Source organism: Xenopus laevis, chromosome 8L (assembly GCF_017654675.1).
Source record: "Xenopus laevis strain J_2021 chromosome 8L, Xenopus_laevis_v10.1, whole genome shotgun sequence".
In the NCBI taxonomy this organism is placed as follows: Eukaryota; Metazoa; Chordata; class Amphibia; order Anura; family Pipidae; genus Xenopus; species Xenopus laevis.
In genome coordinates this window covers 456,077-482,978 of record NC_054385.1, presented here as the reverse complement: position 1 = coordinate 482,978, position 26,902 = coordinate 456,077, and the positions used below count along the sequence as shown (strand labels likewise).

Here is a 26,902-nt window from a genome sequence, read left to right as displayed (position 1 = left end):
GCAGGAATAAATGAGAGAATTCCCAGGTAGGGGAGAGAGGGCAGGAATAAATGAGAGAATTCCCAGGTAGGGGGGAGAGAGGGCAGGAATAAATGAGAGAATTCCCAGGTAGGGGAGAGAGGGCAGGAATAAATGAGAGAATTCCCAGGCAGGGGAGAGAGGGCAGGAATAAATGAGAGAATTCCCAGGTAGGGGGGAGAGAGGGCAGGAATAAATGAGAGAATTCCCAGGCAGGGGAGAGAGGGCAGGAATAAATGAGAGAATTCCCAGGTAGGGGGGAGAGAGGGCAGGAATAAATGAGAGAATTCCCAAGTAGGGGAGAGAGGGGCAGGAATAAATGAGAGAATTCCCAGGTAGGGGGGAGAGAGGGGCAGGAATAAATGAGAGAATTCCCAAGTAGGGGAGAGAGAGGAGCAGTGAAGTGGCAGTGATCATTGGAGTGCTGAATTGGGGGGGGGGAATGATGACACTGCAGTGAAAGACTCCTGAGCTAAGGTTGAGCTGACCCCCCAGGCTGCAGTACTAGTGGCATTACCTAGTGCAGGGAGGGGTCAGATTGGGGCATGAGGCAGAGAGGGTGCAGCAGGGAGCCCACTGCAGAGCTAATTATTAGTGCATGAGCCCACGCTCCAGTGTTACTGTTGTGCTGCAGTGCAGAGGTTAATAGTTCTACTTCCTCCTCCTCCTCCCATTTCCCTTCCAGTAATGCTGCAGTCCTTCCCATCCCATGTGCTGCTATATGGGCTGCTCCACTGCTGTAGGGGAGAGCTTAATCCTGTGGGTGCCCCCACTCCCTGACTCCAGTGCTGCAGTGCAGGGGTTAATAACCTGGGTGCCCCCTCTCCCTAGATCCAGTGCTGCAGCCTCCAGCAGATCCCTCCTCCTGCAGAGTGATTAGGAGGTTGGGTGGGGGGAGAGAAGGAGGTACAAGAAATAGCAGCCCCTCCGTGACTCTGGAGCATCTGCTGGACCCTCCGGCACCACGAATTCCAGGTAGGAACTACTCGGTACCACTGGGAATGTTGGGCAGGGTGTTAGTGCTGCATCTGTGCAATGACTGTGTTAGATCCACTGTGTATAAATCTGAACATGTGTACTCATTTCTGTGTGTTAGTGCTACAGCACATTGTACATGAGTACATACAGGGTGCAGTGTGTTAGTGTACATGAGTACATACAGGGTGCAGTGTGTTAGTGCTACAGCGCATTGTACATGAGTACATACAGGGTGCAGTGTGTTAGTGCTACAGCGCATTGTACATGAGTACATACAGGGTGCAGTGTGTTAGTGCTACAGCACATTGTACATGAGTACATACAGGGTGCAGTGTGTTAGTGTACATGAGTACATACAGGGTGCAGTGTGTTAGTGCTACAGCGCATTGTACATGAGTACATACAGGGTGCAGTGTGTTAGTGTACATGAGTACATACAGGGTGCAGTGTGTTAGTGCTACAGCGCATTGTACATGAGTACATACAGGGTGCAGTGTGTTAGTGCTACAGCGCATTGTACATGAGTACATACAGGGTGCAGTTAGTGCTACAGCGCATTGTACATGAGTACATACAGGGTGCAGTGTGTTAGTGCTACAGCGCATTGTACATGAGTACATACAGGGTGCAGTGTGTTAGTGCTACAGCGCATTGTACATGAGTACATACAGGGTGCAGTGTGTTAGTGCTACAGCGCATTGTACATGAGTACATACAGGGTGCAGTGTGTTAGTGCTACAGCGCATTGTACATGAGTACATACAGGGTGCAGTGTGTTAGTGTACATGAGTACATACAGGGTGCAGTGTGTTAGTGCTACAGCGCATTGTACATGAGTATATACAGGATGCAGTGTGTTAGTGCTACAGCGCATTGTACATGAGTACATACAGGGTGCAGTGTATTAGTGCCACAGCGCATTGTACATGAGTACATACAGGGTGCAGTGTGTTAGTGCTACAGCGCATTGTACATGAGTACATACAGGGTGCAGTGTGTTAGTGCTACAGCGCATTGTACATGAGTACATACAGGGTGCAGTGTGTTAGTGCCACAGCGCATTGTACATGAGTACATACAGGCTGCAGTGTGTTAGTGCTACAGCGCATTGTACATGAGTACATACAGGGTGCAGTGTGTTAGTGTACATGAGTACATACAGGGTGCAGTGTGTTAGTGCTACAGCGCATTGTACATGAGTACATACAGGGTGCAGTGTGTTAGTGCTACAGCGCATTGTACATGAGTACATACAGGGTGCAGTGTGTTAGTGCTACAGCGCATTGTACATGAGTACATACAGGGTGCAGTGTGTTAGTGCTACAGCGCATTGTACATGAGTACATACAGGGTGCAGTGTGTTAGTGCTACAGCGCATTGTACATGAGTACATACAGGGTGCAGTGTGTTAGTGCTACAGCGCATTGTACATGAGTACATACAGGGTGCAGTGTGTTAGTGTACATGAGTACATACAGGCTGCAGTGTGTTAGTGCTACAGCGCATTGTACATGAGTACATACAGGGTGCAGTGTGTTAGTGTACATGAGTACATACAGGGTGCAGTGTGTTAGTGCTACAGCGCATTGTACATGAGTATATACAGGATGCAGTGTGTTAGTGCTACAGCGCATTGTACATGAGTACATACAGGGTGCAGTGTATTAGTGCCACAGCGCATTGTACATGAGTACATACAGGGTGCAGTGTGTTAGTGCTACAGCGCATTGTACATGAGTACATACAGGGTGCAGTGTGTTAGTGCTACAGCGCATTGTACATGAGTACATACAGGGTGCAGTGTGTTAGTGCTACAGCGCATTGTACATGAGTACATACAGGGTGCAGTGTGTTAGTGCTACAGCGCATTGTACATGAGTACATACAGGGTGCAGTGTGTTAGTGCTACAGTGCATTGTACATGAGTACATACAGGGTGCAGTGTGTTAGTGTACATGAGTACATACAGGGTGCAGTGTGTTAGTGCTACAGCGCATTGTACATGAGTACATACAGGGTGCAGTGTGTTAGTGCTACAGCGCATTGTACATGAGTACATACAGGGTGCAGTGTGTTAGTGCTACAGCGCATTGTACATGAGTATATACAGGGTGCAGTGTGTTAGTGCTACAGCGCATTGTACATGAGTACATACAGGGTGCAGTGTGTTAGTGCCACAGCGCATTGTACATGAGTACATACAGGCTGCAGTGTGTTAGTGCTACAGCGCATTGTACATGAGTACATACAGGGTGCAGTGTGTTAGTGTACATGAGTACATACAGGGTGCAGTGTGTTAGTGTACATGAGTACATACAGGGTGCAGTGTGTTAGTGTACATGAGTACATACAGGGTGCAGTGTGTTAGTGTACATGAGTACATACAGGGTGCAGTGTGTTAGTGCTACACAGCATTGAGTATTGCTGATAAATCACCCCCCACCTGGGACCTCTCATCATTCCTCCTGCCCTTTCCTTTGAGAACCCTCTGCCTTGCTCCTACCCTCTCTGACCTAATATGTTAGTTATAACCATAATACACTATAAATGTTTCTTAGTTTTATTTGGAATTTTATTTCAAAATAAAAATAAATCCTTATAACTATATCCCTAATACACTAACACTAACAACCCTAATACACTAACTCTAATAATTCTAATACACTAGCCCTAATACACTAACAACCCTAATACACTAACTCTAATAATCCTAATACACTAACCCTAATACACTAACAACCCTAATACACTAACTCTAATAATTCTAATACACTAACCCTAATACACTAACAACCCTAATACACTAACCCTAATAACCCTAATACACTAACGCTAATAATTCTAATACACTAACCCTAATACACTAACAACCCTAATACACTAACTCTAATAAGCCTAATACACTAACCCTAATACACTAACAACCCTAATACACTAACTCTAATAAGCCTAATACACTAGCCCTAATACACCAACACTTACAACCCTAATACACTAACTCTAATAACCCCAATACACTAGCCCATATACACTAACTCTAATAATCCCAATACACTAGCCCTAATACACTAACAACCCTAATACACTAACCCTAATACACCAACACTTACAACCCTAATACACTAACCCTAATACACTACCTCTAATAACCCCAATACACTAGCCCTAATACACTAACTCTAATAATCCCAATACACTAGCCCTAATACACTAACAACCCTAATACACTAACTCTAATACACTAACCCTAATACACAACACTTACAACCCTAATACACTAACTCTAATACACTAACCCTAATACACAACACTTACAACCCTAATACACTAGCCCTAATACACTACCTCTAATAACCCCAATACACTAGCCCATATACACTAACTCTAATAATCCCAATACACTAGCCCTAATACACTAACTCTAATAACCCCAATACACTAGCCCTAATACACTAACTCTAATAATCCCAATACACTAGCCCTAATACACTAACTCTAATAATTCTAATACACTAACCCTAATACACTAACCCTAATAACCCTAATACACTAACAACCCTAATACACTAACGCTAATAATTCTAATACACTAGCCCTAATACACTAACAACCCTAATACACTAACTCTAATAATCCTAATACACTAACTCTAATAAGCCTAATACACTAATCCTAATACACTAACAACCCTAATACACTAACTCTAATAATTCTAATACACTAACCCTAATACACTAACAACCCTAATACACTAACTCTAATAAGCCTAATACACTAACCCTAATACACTAACAACCCTAATACACTAACTCTAATAAGCCTAATACACTAGCCCTAATACACAACACTTACAACCCTAATACACTAGCCCTAATACACTAACTCTAATAACCCCAATACACTAGCCCTAATACACTAACTCGAATAATCCCAATACACTAGCCCTAATACACTAACTCTAATAATTCTAATACACTAACCCTAATACACTAACAACCCTAATACACTAACCCTAATAACCCTAATACACTAACAACCCTAATACATTAACGCTAATAATTCTAATACACTAGCCCTAATACACTAACAACCCTAATACACTAACTCTAATAAGCCTAATACACTAGCCCTAATACACAACACTTACAACCCTAATACACTAGCCCTAATACACTAACTCTAATAATTCTAATACACTAACCCTAATACACTAACTCTAATAATTCTAATACACTAACCCTAATACACTAACAACCCTAATACACTAACCCTAATACACTAACAACCCTAATACATTAACGCTAATAATTCTAATACACTAGCCCTAATACACTAACAACCCTAATACACTAACTCTAATAAGCCTAATACACTAGCCCTAATACACAACACTTACAACCCTAATACACTAGCCCTAATACACTAACTCTAATAATTCTAATACACTAACCCTAATACACTAACTCTAATAATTCTAATACACTAGCCCTAATACACTAACAACCCTAATACACTAACTCTAATAATCCTAATACACTAACACTAATACACTAACAACCCTAATCCACTAACTCTAATAATCCTAATACACTAGCCCTAATACACTAACAACCCTAATACACTAACTCTAATAATCCTAATACACTAACCCTAATACACTAACAACCCTAATACAATAACTCTAATAATCCTAATACACTAGCCCTAATACACTAACTCTAATAATTCTAATACACTAGCCCTAATACACTAACAACCCTAATACACTAACTCTAATAATCCTAATACACTAGCCCTAATACACTAACGACCTAATACACTAACTCTAATAAGCCCAATACACTAGCCCTAATACATCAACACTTACAACCCTAATACACTAACCCTAATACACTACCTCTAATAATCCCAATACACTAGCCCTAATACACTAACTCTAATAATTCTAATACACTAGCCCTAATACACTAACAACCCTAATACACTAACTCTAATAAGCCTAATACACTAACCCTAATACACTAACTCTAATAAGCCTAATACACTAACCCTAATACACTAACACTTACAACCCTAATACACTAACTCTAATAAGCCTAATACACTAACCCTAATACACTAAATCTAATAAACCTAATACACTAACCCTAATACACTAACTCTAATGACCCTAATAAACCAACCCTAACACACTAACTCTAATAACCCTAGTACACTAACCATAACCCTGATACACTAACCTTAGTGTAACCAAACAACCATAAAAAATAAGAAAAAATGAATCCTTCATAACTGTAACAGCTAAATAATAAAGACCAACTAAACTAAACAGAGTGTTAGACTAGGTCCATCTGTAACATATGAAACGCTAATAAAATAGTGATGTCCCCTTTAAATGCTAAATCTATTTTGGGTCATTAGGCAGAATAGTAGAGTATTGTATAGGCAGATATTTAGCCAATAGGGGTTCAGGAGGGTGGTATATAGACTACTTTATATACAGTATATATCCACTACTTATTGGACAGGAGGAGGTGAAGGCTTGATGGAATCTTTTTGTATTGCAGATAAGGAGCCAGAATGGCGGCTGATGAAGGCTACAAGGGGCTGTTTGTCTGAAGTGTAAGCAGTAGTTTCCAGCAGGAGCCTATATAGAGAGTGCAGATGAACTGAGTGGAGCAGAAGATGAGCTGAAAGGAGACAACTAAAAGAAGGCCACAAAGGTACAATGTCTGAGTTGGAGCTGCTGCCCATGCCCTGAAGATGACAACATGTATGTACCTTGCTAAATGATGGGAGCATAAAGCTGCCCCACATATGTAGGGCCCCAAGCCTTGCCATCGCTATTCAGACTGAGGGCACAACTGTAGCTCCAACTACTCTACAGCTCCAGTTCAGTTACAACGTGTCTGGGATTCTTTGGGCTTTCATTTCACCTAAGTTACTAGACCACTGCTACCTCCTTGTCGTGTTGCTAGTCCAGGGGCACATGGTCACATTCTGGAATCAGCCGTTGGACTTGTGGCTACTGAATACTTAGCCGTTACATCATGGCGGCCGGAGTGGCTACCTGGCTTCCCTTTGCTCGTGCAGCAGCGGTGGGATGGCTTCCTCTAGCAAAGAGGCCTATGCCCAAACCTCCCAGTGACAAACGCATGAAAAACGATGAAATCCTAGTGGTGAATGTGAGTGGCAGAAGATTTCAGACCTGGAAAAACACTCTGGATCGGTACCCAGACACCCTACTAGGCAGCACTGAGAAAGACTTCTTTTTCAACCAAGATAGCCAGGAATATTTTTTTGACCGCGATCCAGAGATGTTCAGGCACATCCTAAACTTTTACCGCACAGGCAAGCTGCACTATCCCCGGCATGAGTGTATCCAAGCCTTTGATGAAGAGCTCTCCTTCTATGGCATTATCCCTGAAATCATAGGGGACTGTTGCCTAGAAGAATATCGAGACCGCAAGAAGGAAAACCTGGAGCGGCTGGCGGAGGACACAGAAGCGGAGACAGCGAGCGATACCCCGTTGCCCCCTGACAGCACCTTCCGCCAAAGACTCTGGAGGGCTTTTGAAAACCCTCACACCAGCACTATGGCTCTTGTCTTCTATTATGTTACTGGTTTTTTCATAGCTGTGTCAGTCATTGCCAATGTGGTGGAAACAGTGCCCTGCCGCCCACCAGCAGGACGCTTGAAGGAGCTGCCATGTGGGGAGAAATATGATCTGGCTTTTATCTGCATGGATACGGCCTGCGTCCTTATCTTCACCTTTGAGTACCTCATGCGTCTGTTTGCAGCTCCAAGTCGCTGTAAATTTATGCGCAGCGTCATGAGTATCATCGATGTTGTGGCCATCATGCCCTTTTACATTGGTTTGGTAATGCCAGAGAATGAGAACGTCAGCGGTGCCTTTGTCACTCTTCGAGTTTTCCGTGTCTTCCGTATTTTTAAGTTTTCCCGTCACTCCCAGGGACTGCGCATCCTCGGCTACACGTTGAAGAGCTGCGCCTCCGAGCTTGGCTTTCTGCTATTTTCCCTCACCATGGCCATCATCATCTTTGCCACTGTTATGTTTTATGCAGAGAAGGGGACAAGCAAGACCAAGTTCACCAGTATTCCTGCAGCATTCTGGTATACCATCGTCACCATGACAACCCTAGGGTAAGTTCTAGCATATCTTTGTGAGCTTTATGACTTAATTGCAGTCATGCGTGTGATCACTTTGTGCTGAGTTGTTGCAAGCAATAAGACTTTCCTAACTGTTTGTTGGATGACCTGCTTGTGTTCAAAGTCTTCTTTGGACTATGTTGAAGTGAGTAGTAGGACTTGTTAAGGACAAAGTTTAGTCTTCCTTGGGTTGATTTGTAGAGCTTCATTGAGATTATCTGTATGGCTTCCTAGGGGTAAATTGTTTCACTTCCTTAGGGTTAGTTGTAGGCCTTCCTTGGGGTGTGTTGTAGGACTTCCTTGAGGTGTGTTGTAGGACTTCCTTGAGGTAGTCTGCATGACTTGCTAGGGGTAAACAGTTTTACTTCCTTGGGGTGAGTTGAAGGACTTCCTTGAGATGCTCTGTATGATTTCCTAGGGGTGAATTGTTTTACTTCCCTGAGGCGAGTTGTAGATCTCCCTTGAGGTGTGTTGTGGGCTTCTTGAGAGTAGTTGAGGACTTCCTTCCTTAGCGATTAATCGTTTCACTTTCTTGACATGAGTTAGATGACTTCCATATTGTTACTTTTATCATCTCTTTGGAGAGAGTTGCATGATCTCATGCTTAGTATTAAAGTGGACCTGTCACCCAGGCATAAAAAGCTGTATAATAAAAGGCCTTTTCAAATTAAACATGAAATCCAGATTCTATTTTTTATTAAAGCGTTCATAGCTGTTGTAAACATTTAAAAATCTCAAACTGTCAATCAAATATTGTCTGCCCCTCCTCTATGCCTAAGGTATAGAGGCGGGGCAGGCAATTACTTTCACTTTCCATTCAGCACTTCCTACATGTCACTGCTCTCCCCACATTCCCCCCAATCTCTTAACCATTTAATTGTGTAGCCAGGGCATGGACATCAGGTCTAATTGCACAAATTGGAAGTATACTATAGCTCACCATTCACGAATGTAGGTGGAATCTCCTGCAGGGGTGTCCTGTGTCCACACCCCAAAAAGACACGGTCATATATTCTAGTAGGAAGCAGGAAAAATTCCAAGGCAGTGACTATGACTGCAAAGCGATTTCATTGGGGAAAATTGCACCACAACGTGTTTCATTGGCCCTTTATCAAGTGTGCAAGAACAAACACAAGGGGAGTATTTAAACATTCCTTCACCTCTCACCTCTTAAAGTGCATTGTGGGGAAATTTTAACCATTTTTTAAATAGACAATTTTTTTTTTTTTTTTATAATGAAATGTATGATATCAAGAATACTGAATCCACTCCATATTGAATAAATGAGATCAAATTGTGTGTCAATTAGTACAATCCATAAAAAAATCTTTAGTAAGTCCAATCCGTTTGCCTTCATGTGGGAAAATGCAGAAAGTTACAGAATTGTGAACTAAACGTGTAAAAAATGAAAAAGTATCAAAGTAAAAAAGTGTTGAACAAGAGTCTTGTACAAAATCAAACAACAGGCCACTGGCTTCCATGAGCCTGGCCTGTGTACAATGGAAACTGCTTATTAACCCTATCCAGGCTCTCAAAGTGCCACCGTTGTAACAATGACCTCAATACCAATCTTATTAACGTTGTTGCAACAATATGGAGTATCTATTCTTTACACAAAAAATTCTAAATACCTGGAATAGGTTTAAGACTCACCATGAAATGATACAGCGCGAGCTTTGTACCCTGAAACAATGTGGTTATCACTAGAAGTAGAAACAATGAAACGACAGCCGGATAAAGAGATAAGTTGCTCGTTCATCCCTTTAGGCTGAGTGCTCTGTAAGTGCCTGATCCTTGGGGCTTCTCTCTGTAAGGGTAAGGCCAGACGAGGACATTCAGGGAGATTTTGTCGCCTGGCCACTTATCGCCACGTCTTTTGCGCGACTACCTCCCCGAACTGCCTCAGCGTTTTTTTCCCATAGGCTACAGCGTAAAATCGCCTGCGCTAATGCACACGCGGCGATGCGTTTTCAATAGTCGCCCAGAGTTGCCTCAAACAAAATCCCCCCGAATCTCCTCGTCTGGCCTTACCCTGAGAGTAGGGTATTTCTATGGCCCCCATGACTGGCTTTGGTACAACTTCTAACCCTTCCACCTCAATTGGCAGACATTGTGCTGAGCATTAGAAAATAGTCTCCATACAGGGCTATAGTTCTATGTGTCAGCTGTGTAATTGCACAAAGCCTTCTTATGTGCCTTAATCCTGACATTCCCACGTATAGTGTATCCCACAAACCCTATACTACACAGGTAGTAGGCAAAGCACTTTCATTTAATTACCTGTAACTGGGTGATTCATGTGATTTGCAACAGTTGCAACTTAAACACAGAAAGGTACCCATTTTCCTTTAAACAGTCCCCTCTTATTCTCCTCACAGTTTATTGGACAAAGTATATCACGCAAAGATTTGCCCCTTTTATAAGCAAAACGTGGTGCTTTTGTTGGGCCATAAGTGCTATCAGGCTGCAAAATTGCCCAATATTTATTAACAAGTTTCTCTATATTTTTACTTTGTTGATGAAAGTTAGTCTATCATTTTCTTTTATTCTTAATAAATTTTGACAAGTTATTTTCTGGACTTCTTTTTGTATTACAGAGAGTTTCCCTTTGGGGTCTCCTAATTGATCTGGGATTGTACTAATTGACACACAATTTGATCTCATTTATTCAATATGGAGTGGATTCAGTATTCTTGATATCATACATTTCATTATAAAAAAAAAAAAAAAATTGTCTATTAAAAAAATGGTTAAAATTTCCCCACAATGCACTTAAAGAGGTGAGAGGTGAAGGAATGTTTAAATACTCCCCTTGTGTTTGTTCTTGCACACTTGATAAAGGGCCAACGCCGAAACACGTTGTGGCGCAATTTTCCCCAATGAAATGGCTTTGCAGTCATAGTCACTGCCTTGGAATTTTTCCTGCTTCCTACTAGAATATATGATGGACATTAGATCCCCCATTGTGGTGCACACACAAGATTTTGTGACAATTCAAGGCTTGCCTCCACAAAATGGCTCCTACCTACTTGCTATAATTAGGACATCCCAGAATAAAGTGTAATTAAAGTAAAGTAATAGGATTTAGAATTTTATTCTGGGTGACAGGTCCCCTTTAAGACACCTTCCTTTTTATTAGGGTGAGAGTTTTTAGCATTTATACCCTGATAATAAACTGAAATCTTTAAATGAAACATGAAAGTGTTTATGTTTTTATTAGCCCGCTATACGGAAATGAAAGAGGTCGCTCATTGTTTATGCAACAAAGAAATATGGGGTTCACTGAATGAAAAATGAGGAACCAGTCCCAAACGTTAGCCTGGGCTGCCATAAACTGTAGGTAATAGGTGTAGAAAATACACGGCTAGTTTAAATGAACCCCAGCACAGGGATGTACAATTGGGAAATACATGAATGCAAGGATTCCAAGTTAACTCTTCCCAATACCGTATATACTCGAGTATAAGCCGTCCCGAGTATAAGCCGAGGTACCTAATTTTACCTCCAAAACTGGGAAAGCTTATTGACTCGAATATAAGCCGAGGGTGATACGTTTCTATAAAAAAATTGAGGGTTTCTGCTCCCATCGGAGGTGCCAGCGTCTCGTTTTTGGATGCCGGCGACCATTCTTGGACGCCGGCGAATATTCTTGGAGACTATTCTTGGACGCCGGCGACTATTCTTGGACGCCGGCGACTATTCTTAGACGCCGGCGACCGTTTTTGCGCTTGACCCGAGTATAAGCCGAGGTAGATTTTTTCAGCATATTTTGGGGGCTGAAAAACTCGGCTTATACTCGAGTATATACGGTACCTTTAAATACTCTGATCTTGCTGTCTATATACTGAAATGACCACTGATGTTCACCTTAAGACAATTTGTCATTTTAGATTTTTTTTGTATTTCTGTTTTTCTCTTTTTGGCATTGGAGGTCAGTGACCCTGATTGACCTTGAATGATTAGGTGCAAGAAATAGGTCAATGTTGTTCCCATGTCTGCCAGTCAGTGTGTGCATGTGGAGGGCACAAGTGTCTACTGGGGCTGGTCATTCTATTTTGGCTTTATTGTGTTCCTGCTGTACATTTGTGGCCCTCACTATCCCACCTCCGCCCCTGGATTTACCCATCCCTGTATCATCCCTGCTGACAGCTGAGGAGATGACTTTTTCTTTGTAAATAAGCACCCAAGTGCATCCCTCCTAGAGCTTCCATCCTAGGCACTGGCCCATGGGTACATTGGGTCAGTGTTTTTGGCATGAAATCTGCCCCATGTGTGCATAAATGGAAAAGAAACAGCTATATGGGGGTTTGATACAATGGCACAAGGCAATTGGAGAGTAGGACACCCAGGGGTGGGTTACTAGGCTGCCACAAGAGGAAGGTGGAGGTGGGAAGGACATGAAAAGGAGGTTGGTGTATCCCATGGATAGATATCTCCTTTCCCACAGGCAGAAATAGAAAGCAGGAGATTGATCCTCTAGTCATCCTTCCAAGTGATCATCATTTCTGGATGAGCACCCCCCTTGTGCCCCTGCACCCATAGATTGATTGGTTGCATGCATCTGAATTCTATTTATGACTTGTACTTTCCTTTTATAGGTGCATGTGCATTGGCTTGCATGCTGCATATACAGCCTACTTCACTAGACAGAATCTTGCCCAGCCCAGGGAGAGAAACCTTTGTTTGTGCTTAGTGTATCCCACCATAACTATTATTCCTCAACAGGATCTACTATATTTCTAGAAAACAGATACATGGCCAAAAGAATTGGGACCCCTGCCTCTCATTGACACCTCGAGGGGATTAATGTTGCCCCTACTCTTCTGAGAACATTCCCACTAGATGTTGGACCACTGTTGCTGAGATTAGTGAGATTTGACACTGATGTTGGGGATCAAGTCTGGCTCACAGTTGGGGGTCCAATTCATCCCTCAGGGGTTCAACTGAGTTGATTGTGCATGGGGGAATCCACAAACTTCCCCACACAGAATTGTCAGGAAAGTCATTGATCCCTGCGACCTTGAGGTTTCACTGGAACCAGGGTCCCAAACCATGGAGACAGCCCTAGGCCAGTGTTCCTCCTACATGACCCAGTCAGGGAAATGTTGCCTAAACTCAGCCTGAGACTGGCACATGATGAGCGCCTCCCACAAGTCCAGAGAACAATAAGAATAATAATAAGAAGAATAATGATGCCATGCTGCACATATCAGCAGTTGTTTCTGTTCCTGCAGGTACGGAGATATCGTTCCTGACACTATAGCAGGGAAGATATTTGGATCTATCTGTTCACTCAGTGGGGTTCTGGTCATTGCTCTGCCTGTCCCAGTCATTGTCTCAAACTTCAGTCGCATCTACCATCAGAACCAGAGGGCTGACAAGCGCCGGGCACAACAAGTAGGCAACCGTCATACGGGGTGACAAGCATGTGCTATCTTACCCCTTAGACACATGGAAAGTCAATAAGATGCATGCTACATACAGTGGTGCTTTCTGGCATGTGATATATCTGCCATACAGTCGGTGGCCTAGCCATGTTGCTAGCAAGTATTCAAAGAATAAACAATGTAGCTATAGGGGAGCCCAATAATATAGAAGACCTAGTAGGACGCAAGTTAATGAGTAATTACAATATATATATATATATATTATAAAAACCCTTGATCATTTGGAAATTTTGGGGGTCCCTAAAATGAAATTGCTGTCTGTGCGCCACTGTCAGTTCTATTGGTGTTCCCTTTGCTTCTAGGATTTGATTGTTTGTAAGGCCAAGGGCACACTGGGCTGATTTTCAACCGGCAGATAAATGCTGACTGACAATTGGCCCCTACACTCCAATCAGCACTCTTGTGTTTCTGCACCAGCAAGGATTGCATTGGTCCAGCATAGAGGCCCATTCTTGGTTAGTCAGCTAATCAAAGGTTTAAGATTCATCTCTTTAGGTGGCCATACATGGGCAGATTTAAGATGCCAAATTGGACTCTGATTCGCCAGCTTATCTGGCACGTTTGATTTTTCCCTATTCCTGCTGGTGTCATCCAATAGTTTGTCCATAGGTCCAACGATTATATTAAGTCCATATCACACACACCTTAGGTGATCTTGACAAATGAGCGGATCTTATACCTTATGGCCAGCATTAGTCAGCTGATCAAAGGGCTAAGGTCTGTGTCTCAGCTGATTAAGGCTAAGGTCACACTGGGCGACAAGTCGCCAGCGATTTTTAAAAGCGAGTCCTGGCGACAAGTCGTTTGTTTTGTCGACACATCAAGGTGCATGCAAATCACGAACTAATATGTACACAGCGCGATTTGAGATCGCCTGTAGCTTTAAAACGCGCAAAGTCCCTTTTTGGAGCGATAGGTGAGAAACAGCATGTACATAGAGAAGCCCAGAAATCTCCCACAAACAAACACACACAAAGAATACTAGCCGCGAGAAGCTACGTAACAACGCTACGAGAGGCCGCACCAGTACAGTCAAACAAAACACGCGAGGCAAGACGTAGCGCACAGCACTATGGGATGATAATCGCTTCCTGGCAAAAGTCGCTCAAAACTTTCCTTCTGCACAAAGGCGATCGCCATGTCGCCGCGACTTTCTTTTAAAAATGGCCCAGTGTGACCTTAGCCTAAAGGGATTAGTGTTAGTCAGCTGATCAGGTGTGTAACAAGGCTCGTCAATATCTAATGAATGGATTAGTGGCTAATTGGTTACTGTATGTGGGGTATGGTACTTTTCTTTTGTTATGTTTCTTTGGACTGACAGGCAGAACCATAGGAAGTGAACTTCCTCAGCTACCCATGTACCATGCATTCCCCAACATCAGAAACATATGAAATGTTCATGCTGGACTAACCAAGAGGAGCACAAACATATCGGTTGGGACACATGGTACATGGCATGGTACATGCATGTCTCTTGCTCAGCCCATGTGCCACTTGCCACTTTATCAGGTGCATTAGGTCTGTCCAGAGAAAGTTGTCAGTATAAGAACATATTAACAATGTAGCCACCGATTGTGCCTTTCTTCTTTTCCTCAAATGATAGTGGTTGATCACAGACAAAAAGATTAGTAAATACGGGCTGGGGAAGATAAGCTGTCCATCTAGTCAAATGGAGAGAGACCCCAAAAAACAGCTACTATAAAGAAATATTCCACCTTATGCTAAAATAAAAGATGTTCATGATCTGTTGATGTCATTTGCATCCACTATTATCAACCTTACCACATTTATCTGTATCTCATATTCAACCTGCTGCCACTTGCCTTCAATGGGGCCAATTGATGCAGAAAATCCGACTCGCCCGAATCAGACTGGCAAAAAGCAACACCACAAATGCCTTCCTGCGCTACAAGGAGAGTGGAGGCCTGGAGGTAAGGGGGTACAGAAAAGCGCCAGCCAGGGAGGGAACGGGCTTTCATTTATTTTGCTGCAACAGGCTAAAAAGAGTCAAGAGGGGCAGCAGGTTGAAGGGTGCTTGTGGGAGAGATGAGAAGGCTTTTAAGGTGGTACAGGTAGCACATTGCTATAGCAGTACAGGGGGTAGGCTCCTGGTGGTGGCTCAGGATGGTTACTAAGGTGGAACCGGCAGCACGGAAGTGCTGGTGGAAGTGAGGGAAAGATTCACAAGCTGGTACAGGTTAAAGGGTGGTGGAGAAGAGATTCATAAAAGGTTCAAGAGAAGAGGAGGTAAGATTCATGAGAAGTTGCAGCTCAAAAAAGGATGAGGGTGGAAACTAATATGGTGGCAACTAATATGGTGGAACAGGTTGAAAGTTGGGACCTCACTTAAAAGTTGGAACAAGTGGACATTTAGTAGGAGCAAGAGTCATGAGCTGGAACAAGTTGAAGGGTGGTGAGGGAAGAGCCATAAAGTACAACAGATTGAGGAAATTCAAACGATGGGAAGATTAATATGGTGGAACAGGGATTGAAGAAAGAGTCTTCAGGAACACTGCTGAGAAAAAGATATTTGTTTAGTTAGTCTGGAGGATGAAGAGGACTGTTATTAGAAAAAGGTTGAGGTGGGGAGGGTGGATGTATGAGAAATACAGAACGACTGGTCAGAGAGCTGGTAGAGACTCAAGAGAACGTTCCCAAAGGCAAGACAAGGAATGCTCTTCTGACCACTGACATACAAATATTATTACTGATCCCTTGCAGGAGGGAACGGAGAGCCACGCTCTATGTGTGAAAAATCGTTCAGCATTTGAACTACAACATCACCACCTTCTACACTGCCTAGAGAAGACCACAGTAAGTTCTACCAACAAGCACTATTTACATCCGTTCTAATGCGTCTCTTTTGTCTCATTAGCCAAGTATATCTGTATGTCTGGCCTTTGGCTGATTGGGGGCAATCTATGCTTTATCTCTGGTCTATAGCTCCACATGCATACACATATCCCTCGTAAGCAAGTTTTCTTTCCTCCACTCAACTTTTGCATAGATTTGCTTGCATTCTATTCAATTGAAAGCAGAAAGTTTTTCTTTGTCAGCCTATACTACTATGAAACCAAAAGTAGTGTATATTATGCAAGACGGAACTTTAGTAGTATGTCAATAGTGGACAGCGTAGAAGTCTTGGCCTTCTAGTTTGCCACTGGACTGCCTAAGCCTCTCTGCCTAGCCCTTGTACACGTCTTCTGCTTATTAGGATGGTCTGTATTTCAGGTCACAGTGCATTGATCTATTAGTAGTCAAGCATTACAACCTCAAGGAAAACCTATTTCACATTCTCCACATATTTTTTAGCCCCCTTGAACGCCCTTCTTTTCTCAGTTATCACCCGGTCTTGTATTGTTCCCATGTTTTCTGAGGACATCCATCTCCTTCCCCCCTTCCCAGTGCCATGAGTTTACAGATGAGCACACATACAGCGAGGCTCTTATGACGGAATCTATTGGCTACCGGACCAGCCGCAGCACTTCAGTGTCCTCCCAGCAAGGATTTGGCACATCATGCTGCCCGCGCCGTAACAAGCGCCGCGCTATCCGCCTTGCCAACTCCACAGTATCTGTCAGCCGAGGCAGCATGCAGGAGCTGGAAACTCTACATGTGCACAAGAGTCTCTCCCAAAGGTAGGTCACCTTTTCCTTCTCTATGCCCCCCATCAAGTAGATATTTAGGGTGAAGATAGGCAGGAGTATGTAGATGAAGCACATATGTAATAAGACTGATAGATGTGTAGAGCTTGAGATAAACAGATATGTGGGGAATGGGATAGATAAGTAACGCAGGTGATAAACACACCCAATGTACCATTGCTACTGAGCAGAAGCTGCAGCACAAGCATAGTTGGTCACCCCAGTACAGAGTAGCAGAATGATAAATAGCAGGGCTAGGGAAGTTTCCTCTATGTATTAATCAGACTACTGTTGGGTTGTTGCTAGCAGCTGGAATCATACAAAGGAGTAGGAACACAGACATAAAGGAAGGCAGCAAAACTGCTGTGAATCACCCTGGTACCACAGGGCAGCAAATGGATTGACTCTATAACTAGCAACATCAATGAGTCGTTGAAAGAGAGAGAGAGATTCATTTACTGCTACTACTACTACTATTACTACTACTAAATGTATGAAATGAGAAGTTTAGCTGGTGTAGAAGACACATTGGCCAACCTTTGCTATCTCATGTTTCTACTCTTCGGCCTTTCATAGGAACGGCTACATTGCACTCATGGGTCGAACGGGCCACTTGCTTTCTATGCAGTTCTTTGTCAGCTATAAATAGAGTGCATCAGAAACACCTTCAACACAGGCCAGGGAAGACTGGCAGAAAATGAGGGTACAAACCTTAGCAGGGAGACAGTTCAGGCTACATGATGAATGGGGGTGGTAGGAAGCCACAAACAAGATGACTGAACAACACTCTGGTGATGGTGAGCCCCATCAGGCATGATGGTGATGGCAAGAAGTAGGGTGGAAGTGTGGTGGTGACATCATGAGTGGTATGATGGTAGTGAGCATGATGGTGATGGCAAGAAGTAGGGTGCAAGTGTGGTGGTGACATCATGAGTGGTATGATGGTAGTGAGCATGGAGGTGATGGCAAGAAGTAGGGTGGAAGTGTGGTGGTGACATCATGAGTGGTATGATGGTAGTGAGCATGGTGTTGATGGCAAGAAGTAGGGTGCAAGTGTGGTGGTGACATCATGAGTGGTATGATGGTAGTGAGCATGGAGGTGATGGCAAGAAGTAGGGTGCAAGTGTGGTGGTGACATCATGAGTGGTATGATGGTAGTGAGCATGGAGGTGATGGCAAGAAGTAGGGTGGAAGTGTGGTGGTGACATCATGAGTGGTATGATGGTAGTGAGCATGGTGTTGATGGCAGGAAGTAGGGTGGAAGTGTGGTGGTGACATCATGAGTGGTATGATGGTAGTGAGCATGGAGGTGATGGCAAGAAGTAGGGTGTCACGTAACGTGTGACGTATGACCAACTAGCACACACCGGGAAATACCACACCTTTAAGAGGGGTTTACACAGGGGTTTATTTCCGATATACAACAAACAGTAGATCAGGAACACGGCATTAGCATGTGAACTCCCCCAAGTCCCAAAACACTCCTGGTCCGAAATAAAGAGCCTCCCTTGGAGCAATCCACTCCAAGATGCACACGCCCTCCAGGCCAATCCAAATCCAAAGTCAGGGAGTTCCTTTGGGCAATTTCAAAGGGATAAGGAGCAAAGTGCCTTTGGGTGAATCCACAGAATAACCATACCTCAAGGGGATCCAGGTATAAACAGTCCTCTGGGAGGTAGGGAGATCCAAACTGTTGGAGGGAGTCTTCTTGCCTCAGCTAGGATAAACTCCAAGGAACCGCAGAGGAGGGTGACCTGCCGCAGCCAGGTTACACCCCAGACGAACAACAACAACAACTCTCTAGCCCTCCCCTCTGGTATACCTGGCCTTTTCCCCACCCCCTCGGGTTGATTGGCTGGGAGGCCGGCCTTGCTTCTGGTTAACCCCACCCAAGCAGGTCTGATTGGCAGGGGCCCTGCTGCATCGTTAGGGGAGGGGGAAATACCTTGGAGGGGGTTGTCCAGCTCTTCTGGAGGGCTATCCTGGGAGCTCCTTTGTTTAAAGCTTTTTGGCGGGAAAGTAGAACAAAGAAGAAACACCATCTTGGATTAGATGTGTACTAGTCAATTAGCTATGGATAAAATGGGACCAGTAGAAGGGGATTTTGGTCACACTCAGTATTTGTCACATTTCTTCCCCCCCAGAGTAAGTGCATTGCCGGGGATCCCCTTTGTAGGGTGAGTCCCGGCTGCACTTTGAAGGCCCCACTGGCTCAGTGAAATCTTTGGGTGACATAGTTGTTTCTATCAGTCCATATTCTCCTTTGTGTTGGGAGCCATTTGCATGGGGATTGAGGAGCCTTATTGCTACTTTGTCTGTCTGTGGATGCAAATTCCACCTTAACTTGACACCCACATAAAGTCCGTTTATTTAGTTCTTGTACTGCATCAGCAGCATCTCTGTGGTGTTCAAATTCCACAAATGCGAAACCCGGGGGGCTCCTGGCCACCCACACACTACGTAAAGGGCCATAATATCCAAATGCCTGCTCCAATATAGTCTTATGGCCATGCTTGCCAAGGTTTCCAATGTAGACTTTGCAGTTTGGAGAATTGGTGACTTTGTGTTTGTTACTATGAATTGGAGTAGGGGATATAAGTTTTGTTTGATGTTCCAGCCTTGTCTGTGGAACACCTCTGTGTCCTCTCCTGGGTGCACAGTTGTTCTCCAACCTTTTTGGGGCACACAAGTTGACTGCTGACACTCTAAATTCTTTTAGGTCTGATGCATCAATATTCACTTGTTGCTTCCTGTAGATATGGGGACCAGTCTCTTCGGCATCCTGCACTTGACACTCAGTGACCCCCTGTGATACAATATTTGCAGATTTGGCAGGTGGCAGTCTTATTGGGGTCAGGTTAGGGAGTCTGCGTGGGCATGTTGCCTGTAAGTGAGTAGTACAACCACAAATAAAGCAGGCCCGAGGAATCCTAATTGGTTTAGAATCTGGAAGGGCCCTGACTGTCACATGGCTGGCATGTAGAGCATGGGTATGATCAGCCTCACAGGAGTGGTTTGTAGGACTCAGGGGTAGGGTAAGTGGCTGGGACTGGACACGATTCTCCAGGTACTCATCTGCTAACTGGGTGGCCTCCTCCAAGGTACCAGGCTTACGGTCCCCAACCCATTGTCGCACTTCAATGGAGCAGTTTTCGAAGAATTGTTCTTTTAGCATCAACTGGCACAAATCCTCAAGGGAATTAACTTTATTCCCCCGTACCCAGTTGCGGAAATCCCTCTGCAACTTATTCCCGTAATCCTGGTGAGTTTCTTACGAGGCTTTACGCCGGGTGCGGAAAGCTCTTCTGTAGAAGTCTGGAGTGATGGCGTAGCTGGCAAGGAGAATCTGACGCACTTTCCAATAATTTGCTCACTGGGGGTATGGAATTTCCAAATAGACTTCGCTAGCTTTACCAGTGAGTTTACCAGCCAAAATAAGCACCCACTCATCCTGGGGAACTTGGTGGTCCTCACATAAACCTTCAAAGGAGCGAAGGAAGCTGTCTATGCTCTGCTTAGACTCATCAAAGGCAGGGAAGGCAGCATGAGTCAGTTTCACAACTGGCTGTCGTGCAATGGTTGGGCCTGCTGTGGGCCCAGAACTCAAGTTCCTAGGCTGATTTCCCTGTATAGTTAGGCGCAATACCTCTAGCCGTTCTGCTGGGGTCAGCCCTGGACCAATAGCAGCAAGGTGTTTCTGAAACAAGGTAACAGTGTTGTCCTCAGGTTCCCCAGCTGCATCTTGGTGCAAATTATAGTTTTCTTCTCCCTCCTCAGGGGTTTCTGGGTCACCCTGGGCATCACCTTCCTGGGTAGGTAGAGAATGGTGTGTGAGAAGTTCTATGAGTTCCTGTCTCCGCTTTCCCACTGTGTCAATACCGCATGTGTGGCAGAGCCTTTGCAGCGTTGGTATCCTGAGCTCAGTAATCTCCTGAGCTGTAAGGTTTGCGAAGTTCCCTGATGTGCTAGTTTCCATTATCCCACCGCTGCCACCAGAAATGTCACGTAACGTGTGACGTATGACCAACTAGCACACACCGGGAAATACCACACCTTTAAGAGGGGTTTACACAGGGGTTTATTTCCGATATACAACAAACAGTAGATCAGGAACACGGCATTAGCATGTGAACTCCCCCAAGTCCCAAAACACTCCTGGTCCGAAATAAAGAGCCTCCCTTGGAGCAATCCACTCCAAGATGCACACGCCCTCCAGGCCAATCCAAATCCAAAGTCAGGGAGTTCCTTTGGGCAATTTCAAAGGGATAAGGAGCAAAGTGCCTTTGGGTGAATCCACAGAATAACCATACCTCAAGGGGATCCAGGTATAAACAGTCCTCTGGGAGGTAGGGAGATCCAAACTGTTGGAGGGAGTCTTCTTGCCTCAGCTAGGATAAACTCCAAGGAACCGCAGAGGAGGGTGACCTGCCGCAGCCAGGTTACACCCCAGACGAACAACAACAACAACTCTCTAGCCCTCCCCTCTGGTATACCTGGCCTTTTCCCCACCCCCTCGGGTTGATTGGCTGGGAGGCCGGCCTTGCTTCTGGTTAACCCCACCCAAGCAGGTCTGATTGGCAGGGGCCCTGCTGCATCGTTAGGGGAGGGGGAAATACCTTGGAGGGGGTTGTCCAGCTCTTCTGGAGGGCTATCCTGGGAGCTCCTTTGTTTAAAGCTTTTTGGCGGGAAAGTAGAACAAAGAAGAAACACCATCTTGGATTAGATGTGTACTAGTCAATTAGCTATGGATAAAATGGGACCAGAAGAAGGGGATTTTGGTCACACTCAGTATTTGTCACATTGGGTGCAAGTGTGGTGGTGACATCATGAGTGGTATGATGGTAGTGAGCATGGAGGTGATGGCAAGAAGTAGGGTGGAAGTGTGGTGGTGACATCATGAGTGGTATGATGGTAGTGAGCATGGAGGTGATGGCAAGAAGTAGGGTGCAAGTGTGGTGTGACATCATGAGTGGTATGATGGTAGTGAGCATGATGGTGATGGCAAGAAGTAGGGTGCAAGTGTGGTGGTGACATCATGAGTGGTATGATGGTAGTGAGCATGGAGGTGATGGCAAGAAGTAGGGTGCAAGTGTGGTGGTGACATCATGAGTGGTATGATGGTAGTGAGCATGGAGGTGATGGCAAGAAGTAGGGTGCAAGTGTGGTGGTGACATCATGAGTGGTATGATGGTAGTGAGCATGGAGGTGATGGCAAGAAGTAGGGTGCAAGTGTGGTGGTGACATCATGAGTGGTATGATGGTAGTGAGCATGATGGTGATGGCAAGAAGTAGGGTGGAAGTGTGGTGGTGACATCATGAGTGGTATGATGGTAGTGAGCATGATGGTGATGGCAAGGGTGGTCTAGAGTCAGTGAGACACTCCAAGTCTACAAGTTTCATGGTCTAACTCTAACTGGTTACACTAAACTAAAAGGTTCACTGACCTAAATCCAGATTTAATCAAAGGCCCCCAAACTTGATGGGCATTTTGTGTGGCCTACCTGTATGCCAGTTAAGGTACGATTTGAAGTGAATTCTTGTTAGCTATTGGTGGCTTTTACAAATATAATCTTATGTATCTGTAACCTCATTATGAGCTAGGATGGGCCTGTCCATATATCAGACCATCAATTAGAGGCTTGATCCCAAAATAGCCTTCCTTGTATTTTCACTGTGTATTCCTGCAAGTTGCAGATCTGGGCCTAAAGGTTCTGCTGTGAAAACGTTGATGGATACAATGAATGTAACTTTTCAGCCTGTGCACTGGTCATGAAGGACTTTTAGTGGTGCTGAGAAGCTTTGATTTCCCCCATATTTGCATTGGTCATATTTCAGCTGACACATTTAGGAATTCCATAGAAACTATTGCTTTATGCATTTTCTTGCACATCATTTGGGAGGAAGAACTTGCGGAGCAGCCAGTCATGGAAAGTGCCTTTCTCTGTCGTCTGGCTCTTATTTTATGGCTTTGGCACGTGGCTAGACAGTAACAGTGCGGCCTGTAAAGTAAATGAAACATGCTACAGTACAGACTGTTCCTCTGGGGGAAGGCAGTTTCAATGCTCGCCCTGTAGTCATATTCATATATATACATACAGTATATAGATATAAAGCCTTAGTATATCCAGGGCAGGGCAGCAGAGTGTGTGACTAGTGTTTAGAGGTGGGAAGCCTGTTGGAGCCCCACATGTTTCTGACACAGGGTATAAGGGGGCCCTCCAGTTACAGGGCCACTGTCTGTGCTATACCAGCTATACTGACTGCCTCCAAGTTTGTCAAGGACCTAAGATAAAGCTACACTTTTTGCTTTTATTTTTTAGTCGTTCGAGCCTAAATGCCAAAACACACGGGAACATGAAACTGAATTGTGAGACGTCGGACCTTACGGCTGCCATCATTAGCATTCCCACTCCCCCGGCCAACAGTCCTGATGAGAGTCAGCTCTCCTCCCCGAGTTCTGGTGTCCTGAGAAACTCCAGCATCACAGCCAGATACTACCAGGAAACAGTCCGCATCTCCAGCCTGTAGCACCGGATCCAACACTTAACACACTGTGACCAACAATCTGCACCACATTCTTCACATATGACACTACTACTACACAATGACTGCATCTCTAAATAGCACAGTACCACAACACTGCCTCCATACACTACTGAATAACACAACTGCCTTTACACACCGCTGGTCCCTGTGTAAGTGCAGCACAACAAGCCTTTGTATGAGTAGCAGATACTATATTAGACCCTGGAGCAGCATGTACACTGAAGCTCTGCATGCACACAATGGGAACAATGCACGCATACATACAATTATACACACAGCACTGCATGCACAAGAAGAAACAATGTGCACAAGCAGGCTCATGCCCATAGCAAATTGCTGTGAGGAACACCATACACACAACACAAGCAACAACACTTCAGTGCACACACTGTAACAACAGCAGTATGTATACAAAAGACTAAGCATCCACACACACACACACACACACACACAACCTTTCTATACACACCAACACACATGCTGCAAACAGATACACACACAGTACATGCACAACAGTGCAAAGTGGAAGGAAATGCACAAAAAGTAAAGTAACTCTATGCACATATAGGATTCCTGTATGCGATGTGTGTATCTATATACATATCACTCGTATCAGGCAGAAGATAATACAGTCAGTATAACTAATATATATGGTAAGACAGATAAAATGGCATGGATTTGTGTGTGTATATATATATATATATATATATATATATATATATATATATATATGTGTGTGTGTGTCTGCACAAATGCTGCGTATATACACAAGAATGTATATGCAGTCTGTATATAGACAAGTGCATGTAGAACAATGACTAGAGAAGCAGGCAACACACACAATGTAAATGTCAATGCACAGCACCGTATACTGTCCATCCTTCCAGATATATGCAACTACATGAGAGAGCCTATGGATAGATGACAGGGGATACACGGGGTACTGGCTGTACCCCACCTCTGTATAAGAAATCAGGAGGTGGGGGGGGGGAGACCCTCACAGAGTAGGAGCTTTAGACTCAGGGACACAAAGAAATGATGCTTCCTCTAACATGTGGCTTGTGACAATGAGATCCTGGCTATGGGCAATACATGATGGATTCTAATCAGCCCCCCTTATAGTGTCTATAATGGCACTGCTTTGTCTTCTCCAACTACAAGGAGCCGCTGTGTATAGTGCAGGGCCTGACTGGCTTGTGTGAATGTTCTGTATAGAAGTTCTTGTGTAAGCTCCATGTGCTGCACTCAATAGGCATCAAATAGGAAGTGAAGTGACGAAGCCATGGGTGACTGTCGTACAATCATTGCGGGTCACACCAGTAATGTACTGATGGCAGGACAATGGCTACGGCAGCACCCCAAACAAACAAAGAAACTCTTCTATGCATGCTATGACTTGTGTACCCTCCAGCTGCTTTGTTGGCTGGGCTGGGAGCCGGGTTTTGTATGTGCACAAGCGAGCGCAGTGTAGTCACAGACACACACACAGCCATATTTAGGTGGATCCAAAGAAGACCTGGTGGCGTTCTAGGTACCAGTGCAAAGTGTTACATAAAGCAGCGATGGATCCTCATCATACTCGTCATGTTCTTATGTGTAAAGGCACCAGCCCCATTGTGCAAATCCCTGTTGATGATAAATCATTACTTTCCTTGTTCCATTGCATCAGTAAGAGCAGCACAATCTCCGTATAGCAGCCTCACTAACACTAGGAGACACTGCTAGCTTGCACACAACTGCTGAGTGTACTTAGCCAGGCCTAATGAGCAGCCATCCTTGCACACTGTATCCATGTCAGCACTCGTATTACATGGGTGAGTGCACATCAACTTCCACTATACATACATACATACATACATACATACATACATACAGGCTTGATGGCTCCCTTGATAGCCAACCAGGGAATTCTAGAAGATTACAAGACTAGATATAGAGGAGCCAGTCCCAATAGAATGTACAATAAAGCTGGCAATTGTAAGTAGTAAGGCTCTGGGCTGCTATACAGAGGGTGTCATGTAGAAGAGATTAGAGAAGCCAGTATGGACTGTTCTACCTATTTACTTTTGTTACACAGAGACAAATGCAGCACGTGCCACCCATGCCTCCCACTAGCCTGAAATGGCTGGGCCACCCTGCTCCCTGACCCAGCCTACAGGATTAAATGTTGAAGTGCTGGAGGGCCCTCACCATTCTCAGGAAGTCACAGATCCAGTGACACGTCACACACACTCGCATGTCACACATGTCACACACGTCACACTCCATGCTGGTGCCCAGTCCTACAAATGTCACATGTTTGTCGTCTTCCATGCATGTTTACTAGTGGATGCTATCTCCTCATCAGGAACCTCCCAGAACCCCTTTCTTTTCTTATTACTGTCCTTTCTTTTGAGGAGAACAGAAACAAGATTGAAGCAAAATAAAGAACTCTAGATCTATACAAATGTCTCATATGGTGTCACCTGTTTCATGTGTTTTGTGACTACTAAGGCTATAAAAGGTGCCAACCCCTGTGCTGTGCACCCTGACTAACCATCATGTGCCCTAAATGATGCCTTTTGTACCCACAACACAACTTCTTGTACGGAACTTTGCTCCCCTCTAATAATTGGTAGAGTGGAAAGGCTCCCCCTTGTTACTGGGATACATGAAAGGCTCCCCCCCCCTTATAATTGAATAAAGCAAAGGGAAACTGGACACACCAATACTGAAATACAGTCACAACTATTATTTAAAACTTTTTTTGCATTTTTTTTTCAATATTGGTGTTCCCTGTTCCCTTTACTTTTTTCTGATTCAAGTGTTATGGGGACATGTCAGGCAGCCCCCAGCCATTTACTATTAACCCTTGTGGTGTGCCAAACCAATCCATTACCCCCCTTATAACTGGATACATGAAAGGATCCTCCATACTCTTGCTCTCCCGTGGAAATATGATGAAAAATACACACAAAAATCTGTTAGCTGGTTGCCAGGGTTCATTGGCCCACGATGATGGATGAACATGGGCAAGAACTGGAAATTGAGCCTCACAATTCGTTGTTTGGCTGCAGTGTGAGCAGTCAAAAGCGCCACACAGTGGAGGGAGAAAGCAC

General features: G+C 44.3%; 1 protein-coding gene across 1 annotated transcript; it reads left to right on the top strand.

Annotated features, from left to right (window-relative positions):
• Positions 1-691: 691 nt before the first annotated feature.
• LOC108698084 (potassium voltage-gated channel subfamily D member 1) lies at positions 692-26,258 on the top strand. Its single transcript, XM_041572219.1, has 7 exons — positions 692-993; positions 6,564-8,161; positions 13,402-13,564; positions 15,462-15,545; positions 16,336-16,428; positions 17,020-17,252; positions 23,579-26,258. The coding sequence occupies exons 2-7, from the start codon at positions 7,047-7,049 to the stop codon at positions 23,784-23,786; spliced, it is 1,896 nt and encodes a 631-aa protein (XP_041428153.1). The 5' UTR covers positions 692-993; positions 6,564-7,046; the 3' UTR covers positions 23,787-26,258.
• The last annotated feature ends 644 nt before the right edge of the window (positions 26,259-26,902 follow it).

Excerpts from the sequence above, each read along its gene's own strand:
- LOC108698084 (XM_041572219.1), top strand. The coding sequence starts at position 7,047 with ATGGCGGCCGGAGTGGCTACCTGGCTTCCCTTTGCTCGTGCAGCAGCG. Across the intron at positions 13,565-15,461 it reads ACAAGCGCCGGGCACAACAA|AAAATCCGACTCGCCCGAAT; the intron begins GTAGGCAACCGT and ends CAATTGATGCAG. Across the intron at positions 17,253-23,578 it reads CACAAGAGTCTCTCCCAAAG|TCGTTCGAGCCTAAATGCCA; the intron begins GTAGGTCACCTT and ends TTTATTTTTTAG.